Source organism: Taurulus bubalis, assembly GCF_910589615.1.
Source record: "Taurulus bubalis genome assembly, chromosome: 4".
Taxonomy (NCBI): Eukaryota; Metazoa; Chordata; class Actinopteri; order Perciformes; family Cottidae; genus Taurulus; species Taurulus bubalis.
Window position 1 is genome coordinate 13,917,310 of NC_136592.1, and position 17,307 is coordinate 13,934,616.

Consider the following 17,307-nt stretch of genomic DNA (forward strand, 5'->3'; position numbering starts at 1 on the left):
CACTTGTGTTTGTCTCATAATTACGTAACCATCAAATATTATTTTAAACAGAGAAACAAGTCATAAAGATAGATTCTTACTTCTCTATCCGGGAAAGTTCCTCTGAAAATTAAAACAAGATTGTATAATGTTAATTCAGGAGCTTAATTTGTATTTCTAGTTTTACTTTGACTCACTGTGATGTTTGCAGAAGACGTCTTCAAAATGCCCTTATGCTTGTTCTTACTGCTTCACATCAAAACCAGCTGACATCCCCCAGACCCCACTCCACCCCCACCTCACCTCACTCCTGCTGACGTCTGCGACAATGATTTCGATTTAATGCCCTGGGTTTAACATTGATAAATACTGCTATTGCCACTCAAACGGATGCTTCTTTCAAATTGTCTAACTTTCAGCTAAGGCACATGTTGCATTTCATTTGTGAGAACATTGTTTCCGCATCCCATCAGGCTTACTGGAAACCAACTACAATTATTCGTTAATAAATGATATTATTAGTTTTTTTTCATGCAAATATTGTGCTTGTTAGTAATTCACTGTTTTAACCTCGTTTCCATCCAAGAGCGTCGTGCGGTGCGTGCCCCTCCAGAAGGAACACTTTCTGGATTATCCACGCACCTGCCCGGACCCAGTTTCCGTTGCACCGGCCGTGTGTTTGTTTCCTGCAGGAAACATGAAGTAGCGACCGAAAGACAACGGGCTGGACGTCTCCTGTTTTTTTTGTATACATCTAACTCAAAGTGGACTTTTCCTCAGTCAAGATGTCTCGGGGCTCCATCGAGATCCCTTTACGGGACACCGATGAGGTAACACTCGTCTGATGCGAACATTTTATTGCGTTTGTTTGACTTGAATTCAACGTTAAGTGAACCTCGCTGTGCTACTAGTTAGCCGTCAATGCTAACGACACCGAGCCTCGACCGTAACGTCAGTAACGTTTGGAGCAGCTCGTACAGTAACGTGTACTGAGCAAACAATGCTGACGTTACTGTCTGCAGAAGTATGAGGTCCGGTTCTGATTCAAGCTATTGTGATGTTCTCTGTTATTGCCCTTCATAATGCAGCGATGCACTTTAAATCCAACGGTTACTGTATGTTAGATGTGATAACTTTAAACGAGTTTATATGTTATCATGTGGCTATTATTCAATTTAGTTTATTTTGTACTGCCCAGAATCACAAATTACAAATTTGCCTCAGAGGGCTTTACAATAACACATATGTTGTATTTCAAACTACAGCAGCACCATTCACAGCAGTGGATGCACTTATCAAAGTATATTTAAAGTGTCTTCATGCATGCACATCAGTGGAACTGGTAATGGATATTAAAAGACAGACTGGAATGCCTGTTTTGTCCAGTGAACTAAATATCGGATGAAACAAGGTATTTTACTATGTTGATGCAAAAGTCATGTGAACATCCAATAATTCCATAAAGCATCGATCACCCACATTGGCCTAATATACCCAGACATATTACATAAATAGCTACCACAGAATAATTATAAATAGTTAGACCTCCTGTATGCATCATTATATTGACTTATAGTCATTCATGTCTTAAATGATACAGAGCTTAAGAGTTTTGTCAGACTCAATGACTTGATTAATAAATTGTGTCTTGCAGGTTATCGAGCTTGACTTTGACCAGCTGCCGGAAGGAGACGAGGTCATCAGTATCCTAAAGCAGGAACACACACAGCTGCACATCTGGATTGCTTTGGCGGTGAGTCAGTGGTCGTATTTTTTATCGTTAGTTTGATGAATGACTTGAACATAATCCAGATGTAAAAGTTCATCCCATCAGTTGTAACAGTGTGCTCTCCGTCATTTTCAGTTGGAGTACTTCAAACAGGGCAAAACAGAGGATTTTGTCAAGCTCTTAGAGGCAGCTCGTATTGATGGAAACCTCGACTACAGAGACCACGAGAAGGACCAGATGACCTGTCTCGACACACTGGCAGCTTACTATGTTCAGCAAGCACGGAAAGAGAAAAACAAAGATGCCAAGAAAGAGCTTATCACGCAGGCCACGCTGCTCTATACAATGGCAGACAAGATCATCATGTATGATCAGGTAAAAACACTTTTATGAGGAGGGAAAATCGTTGTTTCACCACACATTTTGGAAGTGAATATAACATGCTCTTGGCTCACTCAGAACCATCTGTTGGGACGAGCCTGTTTCTGCCTGCTGGAAGGAGACAAGATGGACCAGGCTGACGCTCAGTTCCACTTCGTCCTCAATCAGTCCACCAACAACATCCCTGCTTTGCTTGGCAAGATAATTATACAAAATAAGACATCTATCTATCTTGACCACTGTGATTGATTCACTGTAATAATCACATGGTTGTTGTTCAACAGGTAAGGCTTGCATCTCCTTCAACAAAAAGGATTACAGAGGGGCACTGGCATACTACAAAAAGGCTCTCCGTACAAACCCCGGCTGCCCAGGTAAACACGTTACCTGTATCCTCCTCAAAACAGAGCCCTGTAAAATATGTGTTGCAGAATATGCCTCATCTATCTTTTGTCTTATTCTTGTGTCTCTTTCCAGCTGAGGTAAGGCTGGGGATGGGCCACTGTTTTGTCAAGCTCAGCAAACTGGAGAAGGCTCGTTTGGCGTTTAGCCGAGCCCTGGACCTTAATTCCAAATGTGTGGGAGCTCTTGTTGGTTTGGCAGTTTTAGAGCTCAACAACAAGGAGGCCGATTCCATCAAGAACGGAGTGCAGCTCCTGTCGCGGGCCTACACCATCGACCCCAGCAACCCCATGGTGCTCAACCACCTCGCCAACCACTTTTTCTTCAAAAAGGTATTTGCTAGTTTGCCATTGAAATACTTGCACAGTTCTGACCCAGTGTCTGTCATTTAACTGTCACACCTTTTGTGTGTTTATCAGGATTACAGTAAAGTGCAGCATCTGGCCCTCCACGCTTTCCACAACACAGAGGTCGAGGCCATGCAGGCTGAGAGCTGCTACCAGTTAGCTCGCTCATTTCACGTGCAGGTAAGATCCGAACTAATCCTGAGGCAGTTTACAAAATTCATTTTGATTTCAATTCTCTGATATCTCTCTTTCTCCTCAGGAGGACTACGACCAAGCGTTTCAGTATTACTACCAGGCCACTCAGTTTGCCTCGTCCACCTTTGTGTTGCCCTTCTTTGGCCTGGGGCAGATGTATGTGTATCGAAGGGACAAAGAGAACGCGGCACAGTGCTTCGAAAAGGTCTTAAAGGCCTACCCCAACAACTACGAAACAATGAAAATTCTGGGGTCTCTCTATGCTACATCTGAAGATCAGGAAAAAAGAGACATTGCAAAAGTACGTGTTGTGTTTAGATTATTGTACTGATATGGCTTATTTAGATGTTTACCAATCTGTCTACACTAGTATCTTCAGTCAGTTTAAGTAATATGCTGAAGGATAATTTTTGGAAACACGCTACTGTCTTCGTTCCCTAGGGTCATTTGAAGAAGGTAACAGAGCAGTATCCAGATGATGTGGAGGCGTGGATCGAGCTGGCTCAGATTCTGGAGCAGACTGATATTCAAGGAGCGCTGTCTGCATACGGCACAGCCACCCGCATCCTTCAGGAGAAGGTGCAGGCTGACGTACCCCCCGAGATCCTCAACAACCTCGGGGCTCTTCACTTCAGACTGGGCAACCTTGGAGAGGCCAAGGTAGCTATCCATATACAGCACAGCTGGTATGAACACAACAACCGAAATTAGCTACATTCACCTGGGAATTTGTTGGATATACAATACAGTACATTGACATGTCTCTTTCACTGTGGTATTTGAAGTAATTTGTATCCACGATCATGATGTGAGCAGAACACTATATTTAAGACGGTCTTCTCTCCTACAGAAATACTTTCTTGCGTCTCTCGAGCGGGCCAAAGCTGAAGGAGAGCATGACGAGCATTACTACAATGCCATTTCTGTCACCACCTCCTACAATCTGGCCCGTCTGTACGAGGCAATGTGTGAATTCCATGAAGCTGAAAAACTCTACAAAAACATCCTGAGAGAGCACCCTAACTATGTGGACTGTAAGCATGCAATATCATACAATTTTCAAAAGTGAGAACGAGAAGAAAGATGTTGTACTGTGTGAAGACTTGCGAGAGTTTTTGGTTAACAGGTTATCTGCGTCTTGGAGCGATGGCTCGCGACAAAGGAAACTTCTATGAAGCCTCTGACTGGTTCAAAGAAGCCCTGCAGATTAATCAGGTACTTTGTCACTTGTGGTGTGAAATATAATAAAATCTGAATCCAATAAAATCAGATGTCAACATTATCTGATGTTTATTCTTTTTGGTGCAGGATCACCCGGATGCCTGGTCCCTGATAGGGAACCTTCACTTGGCCAAACAGGAATGGGGACCGGGTCAAAAGAAGTTTGAGCGTATTCTGAAGCAGCCGTCCACACAAAACGACACCTACTCCATGCTGGCTCTGGGTAATGTGTGGCTGCAGACTCTGCACCAGCCCACAAGAGACCGGGAAAAGGTGCAGTTCAGTAATCGCCTCACTTATGGTCTGATGTAGCTCTTTTACTTGTTTTCGCTGAAGTTGAATAAGTGAAGGGAAATAATAGGTCCTCAAGTGGAGTAAGTGTTTTTTTTCTTCTTTTTTGGTCTTGACAGGAAAAGAGACACCAGGACCGAGCCCTGGCGATATACAAACAAGTCCTTCGAAATGACTCCAAGAACCTCTACGCTGCCAATGGCATCGGTCTGTTGAGTTTTATTTACTTTTTATTAGTTCTACTTTATATGTATGAAGTATTTAACATGAACTCTTTGTGTCCAGGTGCTGTCCTGGCTCATAAGGGCTTCTTCCGAGAGGCTCGTGATGTGTTTGCGCAGGTGAGGGAGGCCACAGCCGACATCAGTGACGTCTGGCTAAATCTGGCTCACATCTATGTGGAACAGAAGCAGTACATCAGTGCTGTGCAGATGGTAAAGGCCTCACTTGGGATTACTTATAGACATGATTGTCTCTGTTCATGTTTTTGTCCTGACAGTTGAGTATTGTTTTCTGCTCTACAGTATGAGAACTGCCTAAAGAAATTTTACAAATACCAGAATACTGAGGTGCTGCTATACCTCGCAAGGGCGCTCTTCAAATGTGGCAAACTCAAAGATTGCAAACAGATGCTGCTGAAGGTAACTTAAAGAAATACATGAAAGGCTGTTATATTCTGCTGCAATATGAAGGGAGTATAGCTTTGTCTTTCTGATGTGTTTTGGACAAGGCCCGTCACGTGGCGCCCAGTGACACGGTGCTCATGTTCAATGTGGCCCTGGTGCTTCAGAGACTGGCCACCCTTGTACTGAAAGATGAGAAAAGCAACTTGAAGGCTGTGCTCAGCGCTGTCAAAGAGCTTGAACTGGCTCACAGGTATGAAGCTTGATTTATATTTCCTCCTCCCAGTCTGATCCTGTGGCTTCCTTGATCCTGCAATTGTATCACCTCGTCCCACAGGTACTTCAGCTACCTCAGCAAGGCTGGAGACAAGATGAGATTTGATCTTGCTCTTGCTTCTTCTGAGACCAGGTCAGTCTGAATTTATTTGCATCACAGCTTAAAAACAAGCTAAAGGCTTTTTTGTGTTTAAGGAAAAGTTCAAATATAGGTCTCTAATCTTTTTTTGTTTTAAATTTCTTTTTCCCACAAATGCAGTTTAAGCTTTTTGAGACAAATGTTTTCCCTTTTTTTTTTTTCCTAATACTTTGCTTGGTGTGTTGTGGGATTGCAGGCAGTGCTCTGACCTGTTGAGTCAGGCTCAGTACCATGTGGCGAGAGCCAGAAAGCAGGATGAGGAGGACAAGGACCTTCGGGCCAAACAAGAACAGGAGAGGGACCTGCTGCGTCAACAGATGAGGAAAGAAAAGGTACTAATAGAATCTTTTTGGTAGTTACTGGTCATGACTAGGTGTCTTGCATTACATTGTGAGCTACACTTCTTATTAATTGCTTGGCTTGTCATCCTTGTTAGGAGGACAAGCGGAACAAAGAGGTGGAGGGACAGAAGAAGCTCCTGGAGCAGAGAGCTTTGTACGTGGAGAAGACCAAGAACCTGCTCACCTTCGCAGAGGGATCAAAGGAAATGAGCAAAGAAAAGAAGAAGGGTGGACGCGTGAGTGTCTGATAACAAACTCATCAACAGACTAATTTGCTCAGAATGCCGTGTAGATAACGTACTTGTAATTTTTATTTATCTCTAAGCGTAAGAAAGGAGGCGATATGGATGAGTTTGTCAACGACGACTCTGATGAGGACCTGCCAATGAAGAAGAAGAGGAGGAGAAAGGGTGGCAGTGGCAGCGAACAGGATGAGGGTGCGGACGGAGAGAAGTCACGCAAGAAGAGGAGGAAGTGAGTCGGTTACCAATGTTTATTTGGACTGCTGAACGAGGCACATGAGACACTCTGAGCCAATTTTGTCTTGCATTACAGACCTGCTAGAGGAGATGATAGTGATGACGAGGAAGGAGGATCACGACCCAAGAAGCAGCGTAAACCCAAAGAACGCAAGAGGATTGATAAGGTCCTTTTGAGTTTTCCTTGTCCTCTGTTAATTATTAATTTTATTGAAATGTTTTTCGCCTGATTTTCCATAAATGTTAATATCTTTTCATAATTTTTAGCAGCAGCCTGAGCGTCTTCCACCGTCTCTCAAAGGAAAGATCAAGTCTAAGGCTATCATCTCTTCTTCTGAGTCCTCGTCAGATGAGGATGGCCTGAAAATAGCTGAAGAGAAGTAAGAGCATTAAAGTTTAATGAGAATTTACACTTAATACATCAGAAAATTAACGAGTGCACTTTCCCCCACACAGACAACAAAGAGACAGTGGTTCAGGATCTGATGAGGGCGGCCACAAGAAGCAGATTGCGTCTGACAGCGAGTCAGATGCTGGAAGGAACCGCTCTGGCAGTGAGGCGGGCAGCCCACGGCGCTCTGCAGGCTCCGAGGATGACTCTGGCAGCGACCGTCCAGTGAAGAGGAGGGTGCAGCGGCAGTCTGACTCAGAGCAATCGGACAACGAAAGCAAAAGGAGTCGGTCAGGATCCGACGACGAGTCTCGGCCTCGCTCGGCCGCCGCAGGGTCAGACGAGGGCTCCCCGCGCCGCTCCGACAACGAAGGCTCCCCGCGGCGCTCTGACAACGAAGGCTCTGAACCTGAAGTCTCCAACAATGACAGCGATTAAACCTTCCAGACTATTCCCATGTAATGCTGAGAGAACTCATTTTTATTTTGTATTAAAGCAGGGATTGCCGTCTGTGCGATATCTGGGAAATAGCCTAAAGTGTAGTTTTTTTTGGGGGGGTTGGCCAGCATTCGTGTGTATTACTCATCTTACTGGAAATGTCTTTTCAGATTTTTTTGTTAGATCAAAGGGTTGAACATCTATTTTCTATTAAAGATGGGCAGACCAAAAATGAGAAGATGCTTCAATGAAATGTCAAATAAAAGTGTAAGATGTGGATTGTTTCATTCTCCATCTATCAGACCAACAGAAGAAACCAAAGAATCTTTTAATACTTAGAAATTATTCTTTGCATTTTTGTGGGGGGTGGGGGGGGGCGCCAGTGTAACTACATTGTAGTTTGAGAATGACCACTATGAGCTACAGCCACCGCCAAATAGTTGATGGGATTTTTGCATTAAAGGAATGACTAGAATAGTGGAATATCACTGGCATACAAGAGGTGCATGTACAAACTGAAAAAATGACTTAATCGAAGTTTGGTGATAACTAAAGTCTCCCTTTAAATGTAGTTTTAAGCCACATCACTGAACCTCAGTGCAACCCGACATGATGCAGCATCAAGTCCTCTGTAACCACTTACCCTGTTCAGGGAGGGGTGTCCACCAGCCGAAGGATAGACCCTGGAAAGGTTGCCAGGCGGACAACCATTCACACACACGAGTGAGTCAATTAACCCTAGCATGTCTTTGGACTGTGAAAAGCCAGAAGAAATCCCACAGCTACAGGACTGTGCAACAGGTGGATTTTAACCAAGTTACCCAAGAACCGATCAGTTTCAAATGATTAAAATTAACATGGCAAAAAAGAAATTTCAACCTGAAGTTTGAGACTAGTGAAAACTAAATTGAGGGGGGAACAAATCTTCAGGACAAGGAAATGAACTGTTAAACTTTATTCAAGGTTGATCTGTAGTTGTACACTGAACTTCTTGCACTTAACATTACAGTGACATCCCAAAAGAAGGAAAAAGTGTACACATACAGTACATTCTTTGTAATTTCATGAAGATTAAAAAGACCATTTAAAAACTCGACAAATATGGCAAACCGACGAAGAATTTCCACACATGGTGAACAACTGTTGCACAGGAAACTAAGCTTTGGCTGTCTCAATTATGGAACCGAGACATTCAAGTATAGTCCGAGATACATAAGAGGTATATCCATATGAATTGATAAATTAAAAAAAGGCCACACAGATTCATCCCCAACAGCACAAAAGATTTGTACATAAAAAAAGCTCTTGATTTATTAATCTAAATGTGGGTAACTGAAATCACACTGTGCAAATCAAAACAGCCCATTATCCAAATCTTTACGAATTTACCGGAAAAGAATAGTCTGCTTTCAAGCACATAAAACCATTATAATTATGGCAGCCCAAAACCGCAACTCAGGATTAACATATCAAGGAAATTGTATCTTACTATTGCAACGCCTCATGATGTTGAGCAAAGGTCATCTAAAAACTGATTTAACAAATGCAGATAAAACAATGAGAAAATCTCATTGCAGTATGTTAGAGACTTCTCTTTTTGTAAACAGTTTTTAAGTAAATAGTTATGGCAGCACTTAGTGACTCCTACCAAATGTAAAAGGTGATACAATGGGGTCAGGTGTTGGTGCTGGTACAGTTTCCTAGAAAATACTGCCTACTGTTAAAGAAAACACAACCCAAGATTGAAATGTATAAAACCTCGGCTGCAGGACATCAACTTAGATCGAAAAGAAAGAAAAGCATAAATACAATGGTGGTGATGCTGGCTTGATCTGTCGAAACATTTCATAGAGGAATGAATTGTAACAGTGGTTGGAAAATATTCATTAACAAGGAGAGGGAAGGTGTTAGGGTCGAGACTGGGAAGGGCATATGGAGACAAGTAAAAAAGTATTCATTGCATCCTGATAACACATGGCTTTGGCCTGTCCCTCAGAAATCTTCATCCTCAGATTCCTCTTCTTCAGCAGTCTCCAGCCAGGTCAGCCACTGGTTCACCTGCACCATAAACACAGCATCTCCATTAGGCAAAGATATTTATGAGTACAACACATAATTGGGGTTGAAATTCTGGCGCAGCTTTAGACAATCAGTACATTACATGCACAGTATTAAAAAAGTACATAATATTACCTGAAATAATGCTTTTCCTTTCCCTGGATATTCTTGGGTGACATCTTCTTTCCATGAAAGGAAGGCTTCTTCTTCGATTATTTCCATGTCATAAAAGTTAACAAAGTAGCGCAGTAACATACCTGGAAACGGAGTGTAATTATTAAGCCTCTGCATCAAAGTTTAATACCTTCCGACTATATTTAAGTATACGTACCTTTGGGGAAACCCTTAGTATTGCAGTGAACCTGCAGGGCATACAGCGCACCGACTTGCAGCTCAATGTGATCGTGTAGGAACTTTTGCATCACTGGCTTGAAAGCCAGCAGCTGCTGCTTCTCCTCATCCTGCTGCTCCTTAGTGGGCGCTGAAAGCTGCTCTTCATCGTCGTCAGGGTTGATCTCATAAGCAATGTACTGTAAGAAGCTGGCAGACAAGACAATCGATAGTGTTAACTTTGAGAAATATATATTGTTTGGGGTTAGATTCTAAAAAATTTTTTTTTTTAAAAAAACACATCACTGGGTGATAAAAGTCATTTTATTAACAGAGTTATGCGTAGTCTACTGCTGCTGTACCTGGTCATGAGGATGTTGACAAAACCTTTGTCAGTGTGGAGTTTAGGAGAGATGTTGTCTTTGATCCACTTATAGATTGACTGTGGAGAGGGATCTACTTTGATCTGCTTCAGCAGCTCTTTCTCCAGTTTCATCAGGGGAAACAAAAAGCTGAGACCTTTGCCATCCAGAATCTCCAGCATCCGGTCCTTGTTCTGGTCAATTTCTTTGGAAGAAAAAAATAATTTAAAAACATACATCACTAGTAGAAAAAGAAATTTGTTAACATCTGTAACTAATGACAATAACCAAATTGTCAGAGTGGATTTTGGACATACCAGGTAGCATCTTCTGCATGTTGACCTTGCTCAGCTGGAACATTTCAGCAAGCCAGTCACGGTCCTTCAGTTTGACCATCTGCTGCAGGCAGAGCAAGAATAGAGGGAAATGTGCACCATTCTCCAGTGGATGGGCCAAATCTGCAATGTTGACCAGGTCGGTGATGATCGCGCGTGCGGCAAACTGTGCCAGATAGGACTTCACTAGTGGCACTTCCTCCTCAATCTTGGGACACTGGTCCAGAACACTCAAAAAGGCCTATGAAATAAAAAAAATGTAGTTGGAGTAGAGTAACCACTTGATAGTCAGATTTTTTTTTATAGCAAGTATTGTATATTTTGAAAAATAAAAATACTGACCTGCATTAGATTTTCACCCGTGGCAAGACCCTCTGTGCAGAGAGCAAGGACAAGGGTGCTTGCATGCTCCTTATCCTCATCGGAACGATCAAGGGAATAGACCACGATCTTGTTCAGCATCTCAGACAAAAAGTGCTTTGGCGCTTTCATCTCCCTGACAGCATTCACTGCCTCATCGATGTTCTTGTTGTTCAGGTAATCCGCTACCAATGTCTCCTAAAAATAAAATAAAGACAGGTGGGCAATATGATTATTAGATTAAGAAGGATTCAAATGACTCCCCGGTCTGCCTTTAGAGACAAGCTACAAGGGCACATTCCACCAGTTGCAGTTCTATGACTCCAGTGTTTCCCCTGCATACAGAGGCACAGCTGCTATATTAAAATCTCCTCAAAACGCATTACATTTGCCACCACACATGGCGCAGAGGCGACACGGTGAAGTGAAGATAGTGTTGTTGGTACCAGTTACAAATGGGCTTGGCCGCAAATACAAAAAAATTACATTTACCAAAAACACCTGCCTACATTATATTGTTTGATGTGGATTTCTAAAAAGGTTACTGATACAAATGTAAAATAAATGTTAAACTTTAGCGCGACAACATAATTTGTTGTGGCGGTGGTTACTTTGCAGGACCATTTTAGAAATTATTTTTGGTTGTATCTTTGAGTGACTTGTAAAATAGTCTTTAAAACAAACCGATAAGAACTGTACCTGATAATAGATAGTTTTGAAATATCATTCACCCTCAAAGGATTGTCAGATATATTATGCTACACATAGGATAATGTGCATGAAGAAAGAGTGCTTAATTAACTTACTGTCATTTTGCGCAACTCCTCCTTTGTAGGCGGAGCCTTTTTGGTAGACTTTGCAGGCTTTTCCTGAATTGGAGGGGGATTGATTTTCAGGCCAAGCTGTGGAGACTAAACAAATGATTCCAAATGAATGCATGTTCTCTGGAACGTGCGATTAACATACCTGTTCAACATACGTTTAGAAATGTAAAAGTTACCTGTCCGAGTGGGGCACCTTGGGCACTTGAAGAAATCATAGTCATCTGTGGCTGCAGCTTTGGGATTTGTTTTTTACTTAAGATGAAGGATTGGGCTGGCCTCAGACTGATCTAGAAGGGTGAAGAAAGCGAGTTAACACAAAATCATACTGTAAATAAATGAGCTGAAACAATAGGATCCATACAAATCAAAACCATCTATGTTTATCAATGTACCTCATCAGCATTGACCTTCCCCTTCTTGACGAATCGTGGAGCCATATCCTTAGACTGCATCTGCACAGCGTGGTTCTGTTTGTGGTTAAAAACTGGCGAACTCTGCCCCTTTAAAATAAAAATGGACATGAATTACATCTCCCTCTCCACATTTGATTACAAAGTACTGGAAAATTACAGTGTAGCTATGGGCACCTGGTTTGGTTTTATATACGGTTTGCTTCCCACTTCAAATTGAGGCTGGTGTGAACCGTTGCTGTTTCCAATGTGGCCATTATAGAGCGGGTTAGTGCGGTGACGTCCCATGGTAGGGGAATAGTGGTCCTGAATGACTCCTGGACCTGTACCAATGCCACTTCCTGTTCAAAACAAGAAAGCAAACATTAAAACGTTTCCTAATAGGATCAATGATTATTGAGGGAGTAACCGTTATCTCCAGAGAGAATAAAAAGGTATGACATACCAGGCATTTGTCCAAACATATCAGCCAGCCCACCAAGAGTTTCTCTGTCAAACTTAATCCTTGTTGGTAGGAAGGAGGAGTTTTCCATGAAGAATTCGTGCCTCATTCCATCGTTTGATGGTGGAATGAAACAACCTAAATCCTGCAAAGCAAATATGAAAATCAGTCAGAATCTGAGGTACAGGGAAACTACAAGTACTAGATCAGTAATGAAATAATTACATTGCAAATAATGAGTAGATAAACAGTTATCAAATTGGAACAGGTAGCTAACCTTTACTGCATCCTGACGAACTTGGTTGATCGTCTTTGGTCCATTATCACTATACGCTTTGCGAGCGGCCCAGTGGTTTGCTCGCTGCTCCACTGTGTTCTGCAGCAGGAAACGAATCCTAGATGGCAGTTCCTTGCTGTTTGTTAAGGACTTCATGCGGCTAAAGTACTGATCCATCAAGGACTGAAAGGAGACGGTATTGTTATACAATGAAGTAGGCATTTAAGACAAGACTATAAATGGGTTGTTTTCTACACACTCACCCTAGCCTTTTCATGATCAAGTTTAGGCCCAACTGTTCTCATTATCTGACAGAGGCATTCCAAATCTTCACCCACATCCTTAAGTTGGACTCTCTTCTTCTTCTCCAAAAGCTTAAAAAAGGAAAGAGGAAACACTGAATACAAAGTAGTGCAATTTCTTTGCCATCTAGGCAGTTCGATGCCCAGTCACAACAGTTAGTGTCATCCGAGTTTGGGATTACGCGTGATTACTAATACGGTTTGCAATACACAACCAAGTAAATGTAATTCAACTTACTGTTTTGATGCACTTATGAAGGATAGATTCATGGATAAGGTTGAGTTTGCCAAGTTCCGAAATGAATTTAATGTTGCCCAGCATCTTGAGCTTGGCAATAGAACGCTGCTCCTCCTCTTCGGAGGTGAGTGGATTGTCATCTTTGTCAAAGACTAACAAGGAAAATGAGGCAAGACAGTTTAATATAACAATTTATGCAAGACATGCATATTTAGTAACAGACCACGTGTAGCAATTGTTAATCACTTACGTTCAACATTTCTGGTGCGGTTCTCGAATTCATCTTGAAGCTTGGAAATCAAAAGCCTTCTGAAGGTCTGTAAGACAGAAATTGTTCAAATTCCAGACAGAAAATACCATTAAGTAGTAAAGCAAATATATAATATTCCTGGGCAAAACTTACAGTGTTTTGCTTATTTGTTACTGGATTTTCTGTTGGGTCTTCAAAGTTTGGTGCATCCTCTGCCAAGCGTAGGCATAGTTGAGCGTATAACTGACTATACTTTGGCTCTTCGAGGGCTTTGTCAACAATCTAAAATACAAAAAAATAAATAAACCAGCGAATCACCAACATTACCAAAATCATGGCACGGATTTTTCTATGGTGTCCCTAAAGTTCCTGGTGACTTAATGTGGTATTTAGGTGATAAAAAGAAGTTAATTACAACAATTTATGAGACTCAAGTGAGCATTGGAATGGCCATCATATACTTCCATCACAATGTTTGAAGGGTTAGGTGACCATTTTAATAAGTTATGAGTAATACCCACCAACAAGATGGTTCCTTTTAAGACCAGTTTTGACTCCACACCCACATTGAGGAGCTCCAGGCATAGTTTGTCAAACTTCTCTGGGGTCAGCTTATTAAGTATGCTAAAAAAAAAAAAAGAGAAGAGGAAGGACATGAGTGGAACAGACTATACAAGTGATTCGGGTCCAAGCTTACAATTTAAATACTCCAAGAATTATTAAAATGTGTGTACCGTGAGTATATATGGATTTAAAAAGAAACTTACCCTCTCACTTTCCTAAAGAGTGCATCATTTTGCCCTTTCTCGTTGGAGTTGGCATCTCGTCTAGTGCTTCGAGAAGGTAACCATCTCTGAACGCTAGAACCTGGGGTTTTCCCCAGGAACTCGCTGTAATGACACAAAACAAAGTCAATACAGAGATCAGAAAAACATTACCTTTTCAACAGGTATCTAGCCCTGATCCATTGTGGGTGAGTTACAAAGGTTCCGTTATCTTAAAACGATGTCACAAAAATTTGAGTCAACCTACAGATGCACAACTGCGAACCCGACTCAACATGTCGGTATATATATTTAACGCCATATGTTGCCCATTTTCAACCGCATCTGCATTGTTGCAGCATGTGTGGCACGTGAAAATTAATAATGTTAGGCTCCCCTTTTTGAGCTTCCAACTCATTTGCGCCGGCAGACCCTACAAAGATCCACTGGATACCGCAAAACGTGTCATTTTGCAGTATACAACAACTTTTGTTGGTGGGTGAGCGTGGGCGGCTCCGGTAACACTGAGGGATGTTGAAAATTGTTCGTACTGCAACAATACAAAGCCAGATGAAAATATGCAATGTTTCCCTACAAGTAATTTGAGAACAATTACACCCCTGTAGCTTACATGCTTCGAGCTGGTGTCAAAATAGTCGACAACACAGAATCAACCTGAACCATTGCCGAAGTGGTAAAAGGCCAAATTAAAACAGCAGATTACGTATTTTATCAGTATAACTGGAAACCACCAGGAGTGGTATAGAGCCACATACCAATCTAGTCAATGGCTAAAAGGCACTTAAAGAAATCCCTGTTCTCCAGACGTGTTGAAAATAAATATGTGGGAGTGCAACTTAAGCCTATATAGGAGATTGATTTAATATGTAATAAAGATTAATGACTAGGTGTTCCATGAGAAAGGAAACTTTGGAAAATCACCTGTTGCCGACAGTCTTGGGATAGTGCTGAGGTGCACCCCCACCTCCTCCCCCTACACTGTGATGCAAAAAAAAAGAAAAAAGGTGAGGCTAATCCTTTATTTAAGCCCTTTCGGGGTTCAGCAGTATCAATAGGCCAAGTGTAACGGTCAATACCTGAAACGAGAAGGACCCCCTGATGCAACGACACTCTCCACTTTGGCGGCTTGACAAAGTATATCTGAAAAGAATAATGTTCCGGGAGAAGGAAGGAAAGAGCGACCTGGAAGTAGAGGCGGGTACAAAGAAACACATTAGCTCACAGCTAACGGGTGTAAAGCGCAAACGTTTGCGGGTCATCAAGCATATTAGTCAAGCTTTAATAATATCTGCCATGATACGAGTAGTTTCTTTATTACGCATTTTGTCCATTTCAGCCGTATCTTTGTCCGTACAAATGAATGTGAAACTGGATCGTTACCATGTTAACGTAGCGATATTGTAGCTAAATTATGCCGCTACGTTGGCGTCGCTTTGTGCTTCCGATTACTTTAAACTAACTATAAACCTCCCTTCGGTCGTCTTCTTCTACTTGTAACCATAATCCAACGCTGACCGGAGTTACCCAGGTTTACCTTATATAACCTTCCGTTAAACCGTAATCCCAGGGCGAGGAGAAACCAGGACAGCACGTGCCTCGTTGGAATTTTCCATGGAATTTAACATCAGGCGCCTTTTTAAATTGCGTCAATTTGTTATTAAATAAAATGTGAAACCACTTCTCAATGCGTTACTCGTAATCACACAATTCACAAAAAAAGCCCAAACTGGGTGTTCAAACTAATGTAATACGTACGTATGTTGTGTTAAGCAAAAAAAACGCCATAAATTTAGACATAAAATGACTTAAATATAGAGCAAAAATAAAATCCCATCAGCTGATTTTATGAGGTCTTTGTTCAGACACCGGATGTCTACACAGCGACATCTTGAGAGGATTCGCTGAGCAGGCCGCCGGGTAGCTAGCGGCTAATACGCTGCTCGCAACGTTTCAAAAACAAGCTGGGGTTTTCCTAGACGTAAAAACCAGTTCGACGTCTTAATGTCAACGAGGTCAGCCAGATACAAACATGAAAATCAACATCGTACTTCCCCGCTTCGAATAATACGTAACTGTATAACGGAAGACGAACTTCCTCCCGGACCGATGGGTTAGCTTGAGCGTTAGCCAGGTTAGCCGGGTTAGTCGGGCTAGAAAGACATCGAGACCTCTTACCTTTACTAAAAGAACGTCAGTGTAGCAGTAGTTTTGATGACCAGGAGAGAAAAGAATAGGACATGGGAAATTGAGCTTAAAAAATCGTGTTTACGCCAATGCAGTTTGGTAGTATTTTTGTTGAAACACGACGGTTCAGACGACGTTAGCAACCGGCTACAGCAGAGAAAGAATGCTGACTGCTTAGCTACGTCATGCGGAAGCCGCTTTTTATATGGGGTCGTCTCCCACGTCATCGGCACGCCCTGCCGACGTTACGTACGGAGAACTCATGAACGTTTCGCAATCTGCTCTCATCGGAATAACATGTCTGGTGTCTTGCCCGGAGGGTTTGTTCTTCACCGTGGCATTTAGATATGTGCCGAGACAAATCAAGGATCGTCCTTACTGCTGAGCTGGCAATAGAGAAACCAAGAGAAGCACCTGTTTCGCCAGGGAGAGGAACATATCGATGAAAACTTAAGCACAAAGTCAAAATTGTGATTTAATAATTCGGCTTAATAGGATGGTAATTACAGATTTCGACAATCTCAGAAAAGTCTTCTCATAATGTTGAATATTGGGGGTTTCATTGTAGTATACATATATATATTTATATATATATATATATATATATATATATTATATATATATATATATATATATATATATATATATATATATATATATATATATATATATATATATATATATAATACAAAGAAATCAGTCAACTTTTGACTATTTGATATTTTAACTTCTGAGTTGTGAAATATTGAGTCAAACTGTTCATGATTTTAACTTTTCATCTAAATGTATTGACTTTTCATCCATAATTTGTACTCAAAATTTTGAGACAATTGTAGCACATCGCATAGCTTGAATTTCTCTCATGAATTATTATTTCATGATATTGACGTTTCATCTGATAATATTGACTTACCGTGG

At 41.6% G+C, this 17,307-nt stretch overlaps 2 protein-coding genes across 2 annotated transcripts; one reads left to right on the forward strand and one right to left on the reverse strand.

Moving 5' to 3' along the window:
- Positions 1 to 680: 680 nt before the first annotated feature.
- On the forward strand, positions 681 to 7,509 carry ctr9 (CTR9 homolog, Paf1/RNA polymerase II complex component). The gene is made up of 23 exons (XM_079217342.1): positions 681 to 809; positions 1,634 to 1,732; positions 1,844 to 2,083; positions 2,168 to 2,285; positions 2,374 to 2,463; positions 2,567 to 2,823; positions 2,911 to 3,018; positions 3,098 to 3,334; positions 3,475 to 3,693; positions 3,884 to 4,067; positions 4,160 to 4,248; positions 4,342 to 4,527; positions 4,665 to 4,752; positions 4,831 to 4,979; positions 5,070 to 5,186; positions 5,276 to 5,421; positions 5,506 to 5,577; positions 5,780 to 5,915; positions 6,020 to 6,160; positions 6,250 to 6,398; positions 6,480 to 6,570; positions 6,671 to 6,783; positions 6,860 to 7,509. Exons 1-23 carry the CDS (start codon positions 765 to 767, stop codon positions 7,230 to 7,232), a joined length of 3,447 nt encoding a protein of 1,148 aa, XP_079073468.1. The 5' UTR covers positions 681 to 764; the 3' UTR covers positions 7,233 to 7,509.
- A 663-nt stretch (positions 7,510 to 8,172) lies between these two features.
- eif4g2a (eukaryotic translation initiation factor 4, gamma 2a) lies at positions 8,173 to 15,527 on the reverse strand (the record flags this gene model as incomplete). The annotated part of the gene is made up of 21 exons (XM_079217526.1): positions 8,173 to 9,290; positions 9,426 to 9,547; positions 9,622 to 9,830; positions 9,983 to 10,187; positions 10,300 to 10,558; positions 10,660 to 10,875; positions 11,484 to 11,588; positions 11,678 to 11,788; positions 11,894 to 12,001; positions 12,089 to 12,252; positions 12,357 to 12,498; positions 12,631 to 12,813; positions 12,894 to 13,004; positions 13,171 to 13,322; positions 13,421 to 13,487; positions 13,574 to 13,702; positions 13,942 to 14,044; positions 14,188 to 14,310; positions 15,127 to 15,183; positions 15,282 to 15,387; positions 15,524 to 15,527. 21 exons carry the CDS (start codon positions 15,525 to 15,527, stop codon positions 9,225 to 9,227), a joined length of 2,742 nt encoding a protein of 913 aa, XP_079073652.1. The 3' UTR covers positions 8,173 to 9,224.
- Positions 15,528 to 17,307: the final 1,780 nt, after the last annotated feature.